Source organism: Hippocampus comes, unplaced genomic scaffold, assembly GCF_001891065.2.
Source record: "Hippocampus comes isolate QL1 unplaced genomic scaffold, H_comes_QL1_v1.1 scaffold68, whole genome shotgun sequence".
Taxonomy (NCBI): Eukaryota; Metazoa; Chordata; class Actinopteri; order Syngnathiformes; family Syngnathidae; genus Hippocampus; species Hippocampus comes.
Window position 1 is genome coordinate 6448584 of NW_017805625.1, and position 16733 is coordinate 6465316.

A 16733-nucleotide genomic window follows, 5' to 3' on the forward strand; every position below is an offset into this window, starting at 1 on the left:
AAGCTGCAGCACATCCCAAATTCACACCAAGGCTCAATTTTGTGTTTCGTGAATTTAGCATATGTTTGTGGCACAAATGGAGCAGATTGAAAACAAATCTTCCTTCTGTGCCCCCTTTGTGGAGGAATAGAATTGATGCCAGGAAGCTAAAAATGTGCTGAAAGAAAGTGCAGGTGAAAGTTAATCCTCAATTATTGGAAAACCATTGATCCTCCCCTCTCCGCCCAAATAAGATGAAAGTCAAAAACGACACGATGCAGAGGACAAATGTGACTTGAATAAATAAAAAGGTGATCTGTTTTGATATTTAAATATACCTGAGAGCAATCAATCATAGCTATGGCTTCATGGTCAAGAACATTTAAACAATTTTTACTTGTGTTTTTGGACATTAACTATCCTTCCATAAAAGATGTATGTCTTCCCTTTGAGTATAAAAACATCTTGTAATTTGATAAATTCTTGGAAAATGCTGTGTAGTTTGCTAACAAGAACACATGTATGGAGCAAAATTACATTGCCTGGAAAAGGTTAAAATAAAGCCAATTAATTGGAGGGAAATAAAGCTATTTTTGCCATAGAAGTCGAGTTAAAGGCCATTATATGCTTGGGTATTGTTTCACAAACCATGGTGCTGTGGCACATTAGTTAGATCATGTTGCAAAAACGTATCCAGATTTTATTTGTTCATTTTAAATAATGTATTTTTTTTTAATCCAACTATGCCAGCAACATACAGTGACGGGTGTATCAATTAATTCCATTGGATGTCAGAAGGTACAATTAACTTGAGTTTCCATCAGTCAACAGAATATAGATTTCTACTCAATTTAACGGGCCCAGATTTCACATCAATAAAGTTGTGAGTAAAATGAGACAGGATCATCATGGTTTGTTTTTTTTGTTTAGTTTTGCTTTTTTGTTGCATTTTTGTTGTTGTGGTATGCTGTGAGAATTTTCTTAAGTGAAAATATGGGCCTTGGCTGAATAAAAGGCTGGGAAACATTGTGGGAGTTGTTTTACATTTTTAGGCCATGAAGTGAAAAAATGACTGCAGTACAGGAGTCTCACCACCGAGTGCCAGTAATGCACCATTTATGGAACGTAAGGCCACTGACTCGAAATCAATATGGAAATAATTGATTGTTGCGAATCCTCAGCTTGCTCTGCTTCTTTTAGGAAAAAAAAAATCAACGCCACAATGTGTGCTTCCATTAAAACTTCAAGAAATAACCACATGTGGACCATTTGATTCTTACAGCATGAGAAGGCCACAGTTCCATCCTGACGTGACTTCTACAAGCGTCGTGCAGCAGCCCGTTGATGATGAGGTAAGAGTCCCGTGGAGGTGTTCAGCCACTGAGGGGGTGCAGGTCTACTTTAACTTTCTCCCCGGTGCTCATCATGCCAATAGTGGGGTAGAAGCCTCCGGCAGGTAAGGCCACCTCCCTGCGCCCCACCACCTTTCCATTGCGGGTGAAGAACACCTGTCGCAAAGAGGAGAGGAGAAGAGACAATGAGCACTATTGCACGGAAGAACGTCCCGGCGTTGTGCGGTTTTGGCAGCGTCTCACCATGACCTTGGTTCCCTCCAAGTCTTCCCCCTCGTCGTCGTCGTCGTCATTGCTCGCGTATAAGTCATTCTGAACCTCGCTGGGCTGCGGAAACATTTCCAGGTCCCAGTCATCCGCATCATCTAAACAAAACCGGCAAGAGAAAGACAGACAATCAAGAAGACGGACATGATGACGTGGCCGTAGGATGGAGTGTTAAACCACTCGCCTCCATCCTCGTGGCTGAAGTCACGTGGAAACATGATGCCGCAGCCCATGAGGTCTCCTTCGAAGCAACGTGGCCCGAAGGCGTCGCCGACACCGCTGCCCTGAAACAACTTTCCGTCGTCTACAGAAGAAACTTTGGCTTAGCTCCCTGCGTCACAATACAAGATGAGTCCAGTTTCTACCACAAAAGGTACACGCATTCTGACAATGGGGACAAATTAGACCATGATCCCTCCTTTTGTGATCAGTCAACAAAGGCCTAGGAAGTAGGGCCGAACAGTTTTTAAAAAAATAATCCAAGTGCCATTTTTTTCCCCACTGCGGGTCAGTAACTCTGGCTCCCCCGTGTCACCCAAAGGCTACAACGCTGCATGATGGAGAAAAGACAATGAAAGAGACTGTGAAATGTTTTGGGATGATACTGTGGAACTAGTAGTGTTTGGCATTGTTTAAGGTTGTTTTTTTTTTTTTTTAAATCCACCCGCGTTGTTTTTGAATGAGCACATTTGACGTGATTCCGACTGGATCCAGCAATTTAGTTGCATACATCTTCATTTACATATCACAAATACACAAATGGTTTTGAGGGCGAAGAAAAGGCGCTGTGTCGTGTTTCCTTAGATCAGCAACGGCTAGTTTGGAATGTAAACTACAGCGTCTAACACTCACCCGCATGATATGCGATGGACCCTCTGCTCCATCCTGGATGTCTGTTTTTCGGATAATCCTGTGGGACAAAATTATAAACCTCTGCATCAAATCTGCATTTTCATGCATCTAGCATCATCAGCAACAGCGCAAAATGATCTTTTCCATTCGGGATACAAGCCATCACAGTGCCACATGAGCAAAACCATCGTCAAGGAGACGACAAGCTGGGCTGCTGTTCTCAGTGTGTACAATTCCCTAAATAAGTGGCATTCCCTTATGGATATAAACAGCTTGGTTATCCCAGCAGAATGCAGCGTGTCCCAACCTTGATTGCGGTAAGGCACCCAATTTAACATTAGAAAAAGCTCATGACACGCCAAACAATCATGACTTTTTTTTTTAAGTAAAAACACTGTAATAATGCCGATCATGTATCAATGTTCTCAGAATAATGACTTTGTTTTGAAATTATGAACCTGTTTAGTTGAACACAAAGCTGATATACAGTAGCTACAGGAACTCGTGACTTTGAGCGTTGTATGAACGGCAACAGGTGGATCCATTGCACCTGTTGCCATTGAGAGCCTGTCACTGGACATTTGCGATAACGCTGTACTGCATTTTTTAAATGAGTCCATATTTTATCAAGTGTTGAATTAGGTGACTTGGAGTTTGGCGTGACCTCTCTCCTTCAATTCTTCATATTGTGCTACAGGGTGAGGTTGTCTTAAGAGTCTTATGAATTTTCCCTTATGACGGCTTTGACCTTGCACAAGAAAGACAGCAGAAGTGAGCTCGCTCGCTCTCGCTCTCTCTCTCTTTCTGTCTGTGTGTGTGTGTGTGTGTGTGTGTGTGTGTGTGTGTGTGTGTGTGTGTGTGTGTATAGCCTTCAACCCTTCAAGTTGTGCATTTAACAGGGTGAGGTTGTTTTAAGAGTTATTGCATTTTGTTCCAAATGCTTTTGACATCATCAGCCTTGACTTCCCCTCACTGTGGAAGCACGAGGCCAGAATGCGTTAGAAACGTCACAAGCTTGACCGATTGGACTGGCACACGATGAGATATGTGGCCAGCTGAATGGCCATTTTTGTCCTCGTGGGCATTATGCGTGAAACGCTGTGAGCGCATGCGCACAGTGAAAACAACGCCAAATCAGATCAATAGTGAGATGCAGGTTCTCTGAAGCAAAGATTGATTAGTTTTCCTCCAAAGGGAACAAGGAAATAAAACCGTTGTGGAAGGACTGAGCGGAGAACAAAATGTTACTCGAACAGAAAAAGGTTACCTTTATTTTGTATTGATTACTGTATTAGTGCAAAATAAACGACCGAGTGGTGGATTTTAAAAAAGAAAAATAAAACTGAAAAAGCACAGACGCGCAGGGAAAAAACATTCCGGGAATAACGATCAGGAAAATGACAACTCTATTCTCCGATGTCGCGACCCGCCCACGCGCATCAACGCCAGAGGACTCAGAAGGAGATTAGAGAAGGTGCAAAGTGCAACGAAGATCCTCTGCCTCCCAGGCTGCGAGCGGCGTCGCACACAGCTGGCACAAAGCAAAGTGTGCGTCAGTTAGCCGCCGCCGCAAAGTGAAAACAATGAGCACATGGCAGAACATCTCCAGATCTGAGGCCCACTTCTTCTCAAATGTGTTATTTCAATGACACAATGGCTGGATAATGTGTAAACATTCAACAGGTCTTCTTTCCGTTTCCAGAACGTGAATCATTTCCAATCAAACAACACCTAACTCAGTTTCCCCAATGCGACTGCACTTTCCTCCTTAATGAGGCAGATTAGCATCTAAGTGGAACAACCTGCCTTGGACGGAAACGCAGATGTGAGGGCACAATGAGACAATAGTTATTCTGTTGTTAGCTTTTCCTCCCTCATCCATCATTACGCAGACTGGAAACTGTGAAAACATCTCGAAGGGAGGCTCCAGAGAAATGACCGCAGCACGTAGCGCAACGCTGATTGTCAAACGCTGTGACGGCGAAGAGCGGCGAGGCGCCTCGTACCTTGCGTGCCAGGCCCAGGGCGATGTAACACTTCTCCCCGGCGTCTGTGATCTCCAGCTCGTAGTAGTGGAAGCGTGTGTTGAGTGGCCGAAGGGCCTGAGCCAAGCCCACGTCAACGATGCTCTTCCCTTTGCCCGTGTACTCCAGCAGCTGGGGAAACAACACGGTCATGTTAGCCCGTCAAACATACACTTGGTTAAATGTCTCAAAACATGTGCGAGGAGAGTTAAGCAAGTTGTCATCCTGCTTCGGATTAAAAACAGCCCGTGGGGGAGACCAAACGAAAAAAAACAACTGACCATAAATTAATAACTGAGTCATTTAAAAATCTGAACTACCAACAAGCAAGGACCAAATTAAATTCACACTAATTGAGCTAATACATGTCCTGAGCATAGTAAAACTGAAATTTGAAATGTGGTCCCTGCCAAGCACCCGAAACTTGTGAAAATATAATCACATTGGTCAACATATTTTTTTTACAGGATTAAAATTCGTTTTTGGTGCTAGCTTTTATAGATCAAACTTAGAAACAAAAAGTGAAAATATCTCAAAAACCTCATGTGCGAGGGAAAAAGTAAAGACATTTTTTTTTTTTTTAATCAGCCTCAAAAATACATTAAGGCACACAAAGCAAACTATTTGCTGATGACCACCAGGGTTATAAACGAAGCACAAAGGACATGGACGACAAATCTAAAACAAACAATGCTTCAATGTTATGAAAATTGATGATTGATGTCAAAACAAACTGAGATGTTGATTTAAAAAAAAATGATGTAGCGGTACTACAAATTGACAAACAGCAAGCACTTTTACTGTAATACATGAAAACAAGCAGCACCGTATGAGCTTACAAGTTACAGAACTTTTAGTTTTTTGTCTCCCCCCCCTGCCCCCGCCTTTTAACAGGTCTCCTGAGGACTGTACAATGGAATTCAGCTCGCATGTGGTGATGTACAAAAGATTGATGTTAATAATATGATAGGGGGACTCATTTGTAGAAATCACGTATGAGGAAACGGTGTTGCAGACAAAGTTATTTGCTGGTGCCTGAGGGTTATTCAGCTGCGAATCCCACTTGCCTCCTATAATTGAGCTCAGATTTAGTGCACCTCAGCATCTGAGTCAGACACCAACACTGCAGTCTGGACGTCTCCGAAATGGGTGGGGATCGTAAAAGGGAGGGAGGTCAATGACCTCTTCAGAATAATTTGATTCCATCATTAAGAATTTGTGAACACTTACTTCTGTATTTGGCATATCTCTCTTAGATTGACTCAGTAATGATTCATATTGTGATTTCAAAAATGGGAATTACATTTGAAATCCCCAGATGTGACACAGTGATATGTCACACTGAAAACTAACCACTTTATGTTCCTGAAACTTTATTTATCCAAGGCACAAATTTTATATTCTAAAAATCTCATGGGACACAACCAAGGAAAAATGTCACAAATGGAACTATTGAATGCTTTCAGAATTGATCGTCACAGCAGTGGACTCGATCATTCAGGGAGATTTCACCGACGACATCATCGACGTCTAATTATCCCAGCGATTCATCAAATGTATTTTCCATTAAACTGTGTATCCACAGTGGGATTCAAACCACTGATCATTGAACACTGTATTAGACTGAACGATGGCCTCAGCCACAACAAATCCACACAAAACCTCTTCTGCGCATTCGGTACTTACGGTGCCAGACACTCTAATATCATGGAGGCGGCCCCAGTCATCTTCGTGGCTGTCTACTATCATCAGCCCGTCATCCTCCTCCATTCTCCATTCAGCATGTAGGTCCAGCAGCACTTCCTCCCCCAGCGAATGCATTCCTACAGCAGGGTAGAGAGCTTCGACTGCTGGTACTTCCAAGCTGCCAACCTGGGCACATATTCCCCATTTCTTCACATTCACACAATTGGACGTCAACAAAACACAACAAGTGAACTTGAAAGACTACTTACTTCTTTACCATTCTTGGTAAAAAACACAGTCAACTGTCCATCATCAGAGTCCAGGGATATTCCACAGCCGATTCTGTCCCCTCTGCAGCATTTTGGACCAAACTGTTGACCTACAGTGTTGCCGTTGTACAACCTGCAGTTATATGAGACTTATGAGATATTGGGGCCTGACTGATTAATCGGTCCATATTCGCGCTTTTAATCTCTGCAAAAATCTGCACTTTTTTTGGGGCCTATTTTTTTTCCACATTAGCACATTACATTTTAAAGGACAATGCATTTAAAAAAATAAAATAAAATAAATAAAAAGTCAAATGTTTAGCCAGTAATTCATATTGATATGAAGCATTAAGGGGCCAAAAAACAAGTTATTTTATTTATTATTTTATATATATTGCAGAATAACTCGATAATAATGGCAAAGAGCAGTTAACGGGACAATCAACAATGCATTAAAATGGCTGATTGGCGACTCGGCATTCTGTCATTGACACCACTCGCCGGATATTGACGAACAAAAGCATTTTCATTGTTACACACGTTGCCAACGAAAGTATGCTTGAAATAGTTTTGGCCCCAGGTATTACTCAAAAATTGGTTGGCCAAGTTTTACTTCACACCTGACCTATAATGTTGCTGTATGTTACGATGGCACGCTAGTGAAGAGATTGTGCTGCTTATTTCTCTCCGTTCCCACCATTGTGAGACTTTTTAAGGGGAAGTGTGACAGTCAAGTACTCAATTTACATTAATTCACAACCCAGACTAAATCAAATGTGACCTAAAATGTAAAATGCACAATCAACGTCATCTGTACATTTATAGGCTAAAGTTCCCTTATGTTCCCTAAATGCAAGACAGAGAAATTAAGTCAGCTGCAAGTCACACCAATTTTATAAACTCCTTAACATGCTGTGCATACCTTGAAATCAAATAAAAATTGTCACACATACTTGCCATCATCTGCATGGAAAGCCACGGAATTTGGGAGCCAGCCTGGTTGATGGTCCAGCTTGTAAAGGTGAGGCACTAAACCAACAGCAATCATCCCCCTCACTCCTGTATCGACGATTGTTACCTAGAGGGAGCCACAGTAACAGATCAGTTAGAATATTACCAGAAGGGTTGCCATGGTAATTTGCACTGGTTCTGAGGTGATTCAAGGAAACGCCTGTCGGCAACTGCATGAGTCATGACGTGCGTTCCGTTCTACCATCATCTTATGTCTGCATTTGTGTGACCACTGCAGATGTGCTCACAGGACATAAGAAGTGACAGATATCATTTATGTACATTTCAGGGAAACGTGAGACAAGCTGATACTGATCAAGAAACTGGGCTCCTAAATAAACAGAGGTGAAGCATGAAAATAAAGTAGATATTACCGGTACTTGATAAAACGCCTTTGGTGTCATCAGAATTACTCAGCCATTAGAGTTAAATGACATTGACTCAAACATGTTTTAGAAGTTTTTACAATGTACATGATTCTGTTTTTATACCCACATTGAACATTTTGCACGTGTCCCTTAAATCGCATTTAAACCAGCATTTTGTCAAAGGGGGTTCAAATAAATATTTTACATGTTTCATAAGTTTCATATTATGGGTCCAGGTGGATATCGTCAAGCTGAACATGTCCACTCGGTCCAAGTGAAATATCAATTGAAATAAAAGCCTCTTAGAAATGTGAAATATAATTGCTGAACAGTCCGCAGTTAGCTTGGGAGCAGAATCATGTTGCAAAGTGAAGGTCCACATAATGTGCTCAGTAAACGTCAACATGAGCCAAAAATGTCCACCAAGCCAGCAGGTTCACATATTTTCCTTTTTGCAGGCACGTTGTCTGCTTGCCGCAAATTTGTACAAATAAAAAAAAAATGGGCATTTCAAGCAGCTTAGCCTCTACTTAATACAATTAAGTATTAAGTTCAATGGAAAACCTCGTTTTTTGGGTGAAATGGAGACATCCAAGAGACACATCTAGGAATATTCTCCAACTTCAAGAAAGTGGAAGTCGTCACAATTTTTATTGATACTGACTCAATTGATCAGAGCAGCAAGTGAAAAATCATAACATGCTCTCATACAATGCAGTTTCCATTCTATTTTTTTTTTCCAGCTTGTTGTCTGCGAAACTCACGTTGAAACTACTGACTCAGAGTGAGGCTCGAAACCAGTCTGTGCCGTTGTTATCACAACTGAATACTGAGTGTATGACGTGATTCCTGAGAAGCCCTACATGGAAGCGTACGAGCCGGAGCATTGCTGGCAGACGAAGGGCAAGCAGAAGAGGAAACTTCAACTTCATTCCCATGACCTCAACAGATCCCTCAAAGATCCCTCATGATTGAGAAGGGAATAAATCGGGTTTTGGGTTTTTTTTTGTTTTTTCATAACTGTCAGATGGCCCATAAATACTGACATCAAATCTATGAGGAGGTCGCGTCGCTGATTAGGCCCCTCCAACCCCACTGACGCAGATAGCCCCTTCCCCTCCCTTCTCCACTGTGCCTCCCACATTGTGAGTCTTAAGAAAGAAGTACATTTAAGCAGAAAGGTTAAAAGGTGTGGTTACTGTATCACTACACGGTAGAGCGGGCCGCGTGGGTGTGCTTGGCAAGTTTGAACATGGCTTCCTCTGCCACTGCAAGTTAGCATCAAGAGTCCAGTAAATCATGTGTGGTGGAACCTCCAAAGTTGAATCCTCAATAAGGTGAACAACCAAATGTTTCTGGAAACACGTGTGCAGAACGCTTTTTTTTTTCTTCCTTTTTTTGATGTGCCATGTCAGGATCCTACTTATGACAAAGGAAAAGAGTCAACCCACAACCAACTGGAGATAAAACTTAAAAGGAAAAGGTCTGGGCGAGCACTGCAATTCGTACGTGCCCGTCAGGTGTTCTCAAATGGTGAATGCTTTTACTTTTAGTTGTATTTGCTTTACAACACAACGGTTAACATATCTTTGTTCTTGCATAACAAGTCCACATGTATGATGTTAAAATGTCACCTGACAATAGCCTTTACAGGCTTTAAAATGGCGACAGCTACAGTAAAGGCCAAACTTGGGTGTCAAACAGCCTCAGAACAGATTGTGTTTGACTTTGGAGGCTCCAAAAGTGCACTAAAGAAACAAACTGACTAAAATATGGAAACAAGTTACAACTGTGTGCGCAGTAGCACACGAGCCACATTGGCCAGTAATCAGCTGCCATGCGCCGTGCAGGAAAGAGCACGTACGGTACTCCTTCCACGAGCTGAATTTGTCACAGACGACACAGCCAAAAAATATCATCTGGATCCAGTCAGAATCTTTCATGCTTCATATTATTCAAATTGACGCAATGAGGAGCTTCTCACTTGATAAACAGCCATGTCAGAAGACATACTGCGTGGTCATAACAAAACAATGTTGGTAAGCTTCAGCGGGATCACATCATCGACCTGTATTAAGCAACTAAAACAATTAAGGAGACTCCTAAAACAATTACAACTTGGAACCTTACAACATATTATTCAAGTCCTTCTCCTAGTTGGAAAGTCAGGGCCTTTCCACATGCACAACGTGAGACTTGAAAGGACCTCAACGTACCGGGACAAGCGATGGAACAATAATTGTCAGCTACAATAATCGACTCACTGATCGTTGGGAATTCAGATTGTATTGAAGTAATTGTTAATTCGTCGTGTTTTGTAGAAAGATTCAATGCTTAGATGCTCCACCAGCATGCTTTACTGTAGGTGGTGGTCTTTATTGACGAGAAGCGTCTGCTAAACATACGTTTCGGAATTATGGACAAAATGTTCAACCTTGATTTCATTGGACAATAACAAGATGTCCAAACATGCGTGGAAAGGTGTTAGCAGAAGGGGGGAAAAAAAGAAAAAAGAAAAAAAAAATCAGGAAAACCCCCTGTGTGTGTGTGTGTGTGTGTGTGTGTGTGTGTGTGTGTGTGTGTGTGTGTGTTTATTTTTACTTTCCCTTTCAGAAACAGTTTTTAAACAATTCAATTGAGTTATAGAGGTTGTATCTCACAATAATGGTGGAAAATGTTAAGGAATAATTTTTCTTGGTCTCAATTTGGGGGGGGGGTTATCGCAAAAGCCTCACAAAAAAGCACTTGAACAGGGGTGTGTAGACTTTTTGCATCCAATATAAATCTATAGAGAAGGTATGTATATATGTATATACAGTATACATACATGTATATATACATACATACATACATGTATACATAGATACATGTATATATAAACTGAAATTGTCCTTGCCTGATATTACTAAACCAAGATGAAGACATTTTTAGATGACAATGATTTTTATTTTTTTGCTTTGTAAATCCATCTGGGGAAAAAGACAATAAAATGCTTTGGAGGAAAAGATACTTGGAAGGTGATTTGATGAATGTTCAGATCAACAAAACATATGATGTAGTCGGTGCTCACACCCTGACTCAAAAATGTTTTGAGGCCAACAACCAAGATTCCGACATGGCAAGTGAGGCTGAGGTAAGTTGATACTGTGAAACAGAATGTTCTTTCTTTAATGAAGAGTTGTTGTACTGTTCTGATCACACTGCTGCTATGGCAACATGCACGCTCATGTTCACGCTCAAGGGCGACAGGCTTGTCAGTTCATAGTCAGAGTGAACACGTCCACTTGTCAGGTTAAAATTTGTAATTTTGGCAACAGTTTTGAATCTCCAAAATGGATTTGAATGATAACGCCTGCATCTGTACAGTTGGACAATTCAAACGCCTTATGATCAGGAAATTCGAAAATTCAACCAATTCTTGTGGCAAGTCATATCTCTAAAGGTGGAAGAAACGAAGCTTTACACAATCAGGATTTTGGAGCCGATCACGGATCAGTGAGCTAAATAAATAAATATATAAATGAATGAATGAATGAATATCACGGATGCGATTCGAAGATGGACCAATCAATCTAATCTGTTTAAAGAACTTGATAGATTGACCTTGGAATGGATTAAGGAATGGATAATTAAATTTCCCCATTGCGGGACAAATAAAGGCTTATCCAAGAACTTGATAGATTGACCTTGGAATGGATTATTTCCATTTTCATTTTTTCCCCCAATGGTAAAAATGACTTCAAAATACCCCCAAAATAGGTCAACTGCAACTGAAGTTATTGCATGTGACCTTAAATGATGCATTCTCATCTATCCAGAACCTTGCAAGCTTAGTTCTTTGAAAGTGTATTGTTCTCATAATTATTATGACTCAAGCAGGTGGAGATACACAAGCAATACCCAAGGTCTGCTCTGTGCCCTGGCAAATAAAACTCTGTCCGAAATCTATACAATCTGCAGATGATTTCCATTAAATATTACATTTTATGCAGTAGATTTATAGACAAGGGAGGGGGGAAAAAAAGCATCAACTCACTCTACAGAACCTGCACCCATTCACGGAAAAGTAAAAGACAATCACGGACAGGTCATTGGTAATAAAAGTGCATCATTTGGCGAGCTCTCTCATGTGTCGGTCTGGAGGGGAAAATGTGACGGCTTTTGTGGAACACCATAAAAGTCGTCCATGTGGCGTTACATCTCCCACTGCGTACGATTCCAGTCATATCCTCAACTTCTCCAACTGATTCACTGACAGCATTTCCTTGACCCAGACTTGAAATCAAGGCGGTTTTATCAACTTCCAGCGCAAATGGATAGAGACTGCGGGCCAGCAGCGATACAAACAGTAAGCTGTTTTTGCAGAACACACCCCGGAGACACTAATTATGGGCCTAACACCCTACCATGATTGCTGCCAGGTTTTGGTTTTTTTTTGTCGTTTATCAGAAGAGCACTATAAACAAACCCATTACATACCTACAGATAGGATTGTTGTCACGATCCTATAATTATGACTCCATATTATTCTACAATACCTGCCAAAAAGGAGCTTGGCAAACACTAAGTATCAGAAAACGTATATGTTGTAATAAAAGTTCACAGAATATGATTTGTTTATTTATTTATTTTAACCGGCTCCCAGAGTGAATGAATTTGAAAACGTTTACCCTGTGTTTCGATCCCCACCCTTCCTAAGACGATGACGCGGCAGTCCCAGTTCTGGCCTGATTATCTCCTAACATAATCGACAGTAACAATGCTGGATCACTGTGCCGGATGTTCTTTATGATGGTGGTGATCTGTGCTTTCCTTCCCAACCAGAAGTTCTACCATCTTGTCATTTCCCACAAATACCTCCTTTTCTCGCTCTTTACCCCAGTTCGCTCTTGTTCTGAGGATGATTACATCCCCCAGAATCAGATTCTGATGGTATGGTAACTACGACACTGTAACTTTTGGAAACTTCCTGTGGAAGCATTACAGGCACAGACATACACATATAAAATGGGTCTAACAATTGGGCCCCTGATGGCTGAAGCCAGAAGGTAGCCATCTTACGTTACTAGTGTAACTAACAACTTTGGTTTTTGCTGAAAATGCTGTCATTGGTGCGTGTTTTACACTAAGATGACTGTGTGGATAAATGAAAGCCTAACAAAGAACATATTTTACTGTTTCCATTGATCAATCGGCGTATATGGTCTCATTATCGTGAACGGTGACTTAGAAACATTAATTTTGCATTTCACAGGAACTTTTTTTTCAGATGGGCTTTTCTTTAGTTTCATTCTTCATCGTTATGACAACATGATGCAGACGAATATTTGAGTAGCACTCAGAGATTTACCGTATCGGAGAAAATTTCTAATCGCATTCTTGCTAATGAGATGTGCATGTGGCACTTGTCCCAGATTTATTGGTACAACTGTACACCCCACTCTGTGGCATTTTCACCACAGAAACATCAATCTATCCAAGTTCGGTGGTGTGGCAATGCAAGATGACAGCCAGTGGTTTCTCTTCTCCCAACAGCGAGTAAGCGGCATTGTTAGTCCATTCATATACAAGTCCATGGCCACAGAGACAGATAGTACAGAAATCAGTTGACGATTCTGGGTTATGGGCTTCCTGTGTGGAGTTTGCATATTTTCCCCATGTCTCCGTGTATTGTCTCCGGGTACACCGGTTTCCTCCCACGTGTCGAAAACATGCCTGGTAGGTTGATTGAAGTGTGACTGTGAGTGAGAAGGGTTGTTTGTCTATGATGTGCCCTGTGATTTGATGCCAATCAGTTCAGGGTGCACCCTTCCTATTGCCTGCAGACACCTGGGATAGGCTCCAGCATGCCCACGACCCTTGAGCAAATCACATAATGGATGGATGGATCTGTTTGACTCACCTCAAAATAGCGACTTCTCTTTGACAACGGTCTCGCTGCCACAAAACAGCCAACTTCATCTGAGTTCCCATGGTACCTGCACAGAGAATACAAAAACAAAAAGACACTATTAACTGAATACTTTGTTATGTGAAATATTATAAATACATGATGGGACAAGCAAAAAGTTCCTTTCTTTTATAGTGAAAGTGAAAGTAATACGTGCAGAGGTACACACTCTTTGGCGTTACCTGAGCACATCACCATCCCTCAGCATTCTTTTCAGACGCTCTCGGTACCGCACTGGTCGTACTTCACGAAATTCTCGTATTCGCCTTCTCCAGTTCAAAAAACGATAATGGAGGTTGATGTCGTCCATTTGTTAGAATCATCACAATCTGAAGCCCAAAGAAACACATTGGGTCATTCAAATACTCTATAAACAATCATGACCTGCAATACCTGAACTCCCCATTTTGATTTTGTCCTTTCACGTTCTATACCACTAATTTTGGTAAGGATTGTGGGAACCTGGAGCCTATCCCTGCTGTACTCCTTGGACTAGTTATCAGTCAGCCACAGGGCACATATAGAGGCAGACAATCATTGTCACAGAATGGAAACTGAACACACACTGCCTTGGATGGGAAGAACAGGTGAGTGAACTCCTACATCATCAGTGACCTACACCTCTATTAAACAATTGAAATATCATTGGTACAACTGTACACCCCACTCTGTGGCATTTTCACCACAGAAACATCAATCTATCCAAGTTCGGTGGTGTGGCAATGCAAGATGACAGCCAGTGGTTTCTCTTCTCCCAACAGCGAGTAAGCGGCATTGTTAGTCCATTCATATACAAGTCCATGGCCACAGAGACAGATAGTACAGAAATCAGTTGACGATTCTGGGTTATGGGCTTCCTGTGTGGAGTTTGCATATTTTCCCCATGTCTCCGTGTATTGTCTCCGGGTACACCGGTTTCCTCCCACGTGTCGAAAACATGCCTGGTAGGTTGATTGAAGTGTGACTGTGAGTGAGAAGGGTTGTTTGTCTATGATGTGCCCTGTGATTTGATGCCAATCAGTTCAGGGTGCACCCTTCCTATTGCCTGCAGACACCTGGGATAGGCTCCAGCATGCCCACGACCCTTGAGCAAATCACATAATGGATGGATGGATCTGTTTGACTCACCTCAAAATAGCGACTTCTCTTTGACAACGGTCTCGCTGCCACAAAACAGCCAACTTCATCTGAGTTCCCATGGTACCTGCACAGAGAATACAAAAACAAAAAGACACTATTAACTGAATACTTTGTTATGTGAAATATTATAAATACATGATGGGACAAGCAAAAAGTTCCTTTCTTTTATAGTGAAAGTGAAAGTAATACGTGCAGAGGTACACACTCTTTGGCGTTACCTGAGCACATCACCATCCCTCAGCATTCTTTTCAGACGCTCTCGGTACCGCACTGGTCGTACTTCACGAAATTCTCGTATTCGCCTTCTCCAGTTCAAAAAACGATAATGGAGGTTGATGTCGTCCATTTGTTAGAATCATCACAATCTGAAGCCCAAAGAAACACATTGGGTCATTCAAATACTCTATAAACAATCATGACCTGCAATACCTGAACTCCCCATTTTGATTTTGTCCTTTCACGTTCTATACCACTAATTTTGGTAAGGATTGTGGGAACCTGGAGCCTATCCCTGCTGTACTCCTTGGACTAGTTATCAGTCAGCCACAGGGCACATATAGAGGCAGACAATCATTGTCACAGAATGGAAACTGAACACACACTGCCTTGGATGGGAAGAACAGGTGAGTGAACTCCTACATCATCAGTGACCTACACCTCTATTAAACAATTGAAATATCACATATCTGAAGATATATTTGCACAAATATATATGCTCTTCATTTTATAAAAGTATCACCGTGTGAGAGCAATTCATTTCAACAAAAAAGATTGTATATATGAGGTTAAGTAATGAGAGACGGATGCGATGACACATAATAGCGCTGACAACTCAATTAGAAGACAAGACTAGACTTAAGAAACCTTACAAATAGGTTTCGAAATCAGACCAAAAAGAGGTAAGCACAGTAGAACATGTTCGTACTTATTACAACAAAGGGTTATCACAGTTCAACAGGAACACACTGGGCTTGGTTTGGAAACAACGCCATAAAAGTAAGCTTAATAAAACTTTCTGGGAGTACAGTAATCTTGTTATGTAGTCATAAGACTAAAGCGTGGCATGGGATAAAAAGTATTTTATTTTAAACACAACACCACAAACAGGTATTGGAATCGAATAGTGTATTTACTACCCCGCGTTGAAAGTTGAAATCCGCAATCAAATGCTGCTGTACGCCACACAAGTATGGAAAGATTCGAATCAAATGATAATTCTTCACTGATCATTCTAAAACCGTTTGGAATCTGTCCAAAGAGTAAACTGTTCAATTCCGACACTTTTATTCGCATATTTACGAGGTCGCCAAGCGCACCACAACATTCACTAAAACGACACGGTTGGCCGGCTAGCTGCTACTCTTTCGCGCTGAGTGGTCAAAAGCACTGACAACTCATCGAAACGTCAATTTCAGCTCAACCTAATTATATTCCCGCTTTCGCATTCTACTTTCTTACTCTCTGACAAGCCGTAAACTCGACGTTCTTCCCTTTCTTCCGATTTTAGGCAGCTGAAGTCTTTCACTTCGTGTCCACAGTCCAACCGGTGCTACCGGAAGTTCCGCCTCCGCAGCCAATCAGATCACCAGACTAAAGTAACGTACGGGTGATTATTTTTTTTACGCGCGTGTTCAAGCGCGTTCATGCGCACGTAAATGCACCTGAAGTAGAAGTCCGTTTATAAGGAAAATGTGAGCAAATAATGATGAAATGGAATGAATTAATGTATGAGTTTTTTTGTCATATGGTATGGTATTGAATTATACTGTATATCCTTATTCTTCAAGTTGCACCGATTGTGTTTTGTGTGTGTATGTGTGTGTGTGTGTGTGTGT

The 16733-nt window shown here is 41.5% G+C and overlaps 2 protein-coding genes across 4 annotated transcripts in view; one reads left to right on the forward strand and one right to left on the reverse strand.

The window, feature by feature from the left end:
- Positions 1-601: 601 nt before the first annotated feature.
- On the reverse strand, positions 602-16471 carry spryd3 (SPRY domain containing 3). Of its 2 annotated transcripts, XM_019880882.1 has the most exons (11): positions 16357-16471; positions 15117-15263; positions 14887-14962; positions 7383-7507; positions 6430-6562; positions 6161-6346; positions 4457-4606; positions 2451-2508; positions 1783-1902; positions 1575-1696; positions 602-1487 (listed from the first exon to the last, which is right to left on the reverse strand). In XM_019880882.1, the coding sequence occupies exons 2-11, from the start codon at positions 15242-15244 to the stop codon at positions 1353-1355; spliced, it is 1233 nt and encodes a 410-aa protein (XP_019736441.1). In that variant the 5' UTR covers positions 15245-15263; positions 16357-16471; the 3' UTR covers positions 602-1352. The 2 variants fall into 2 exon arrangements, with proteins under 2 accessions (XP_019736441.1, XP_019736440.1); XM_019880881.1 differs by lacking the exons at positions 14887-14962; positions 15117-15263; positions 16357-16471 and adding exons at positions 13711-13786; positions 13941-14087.
- LOC109522365 (insulin-like growth factor-binding protein 5) overlaps positions 15710-16733 on the forward strand; it is a 4871-nt gene continuing 3847 nt past the window's right edge. Inside the window, exon 1 of one of the 2 annotated variants that reach the window (XM_019880884.1) lies at positions 15710-15894. In XM_019880884.1, the coding sequence (XP_019736443.1) occupies positions 15814-15894 (81 nt within the window). In that variant the 5' untranslated portion in view covers positions 15710-15813. Of the gene's footprint in view, positions 15895-16408; positions 16505-16733 lie in introns of those variants that run through there. The other variant, XM_019880885.1, reaches the window with a different exon arrangement.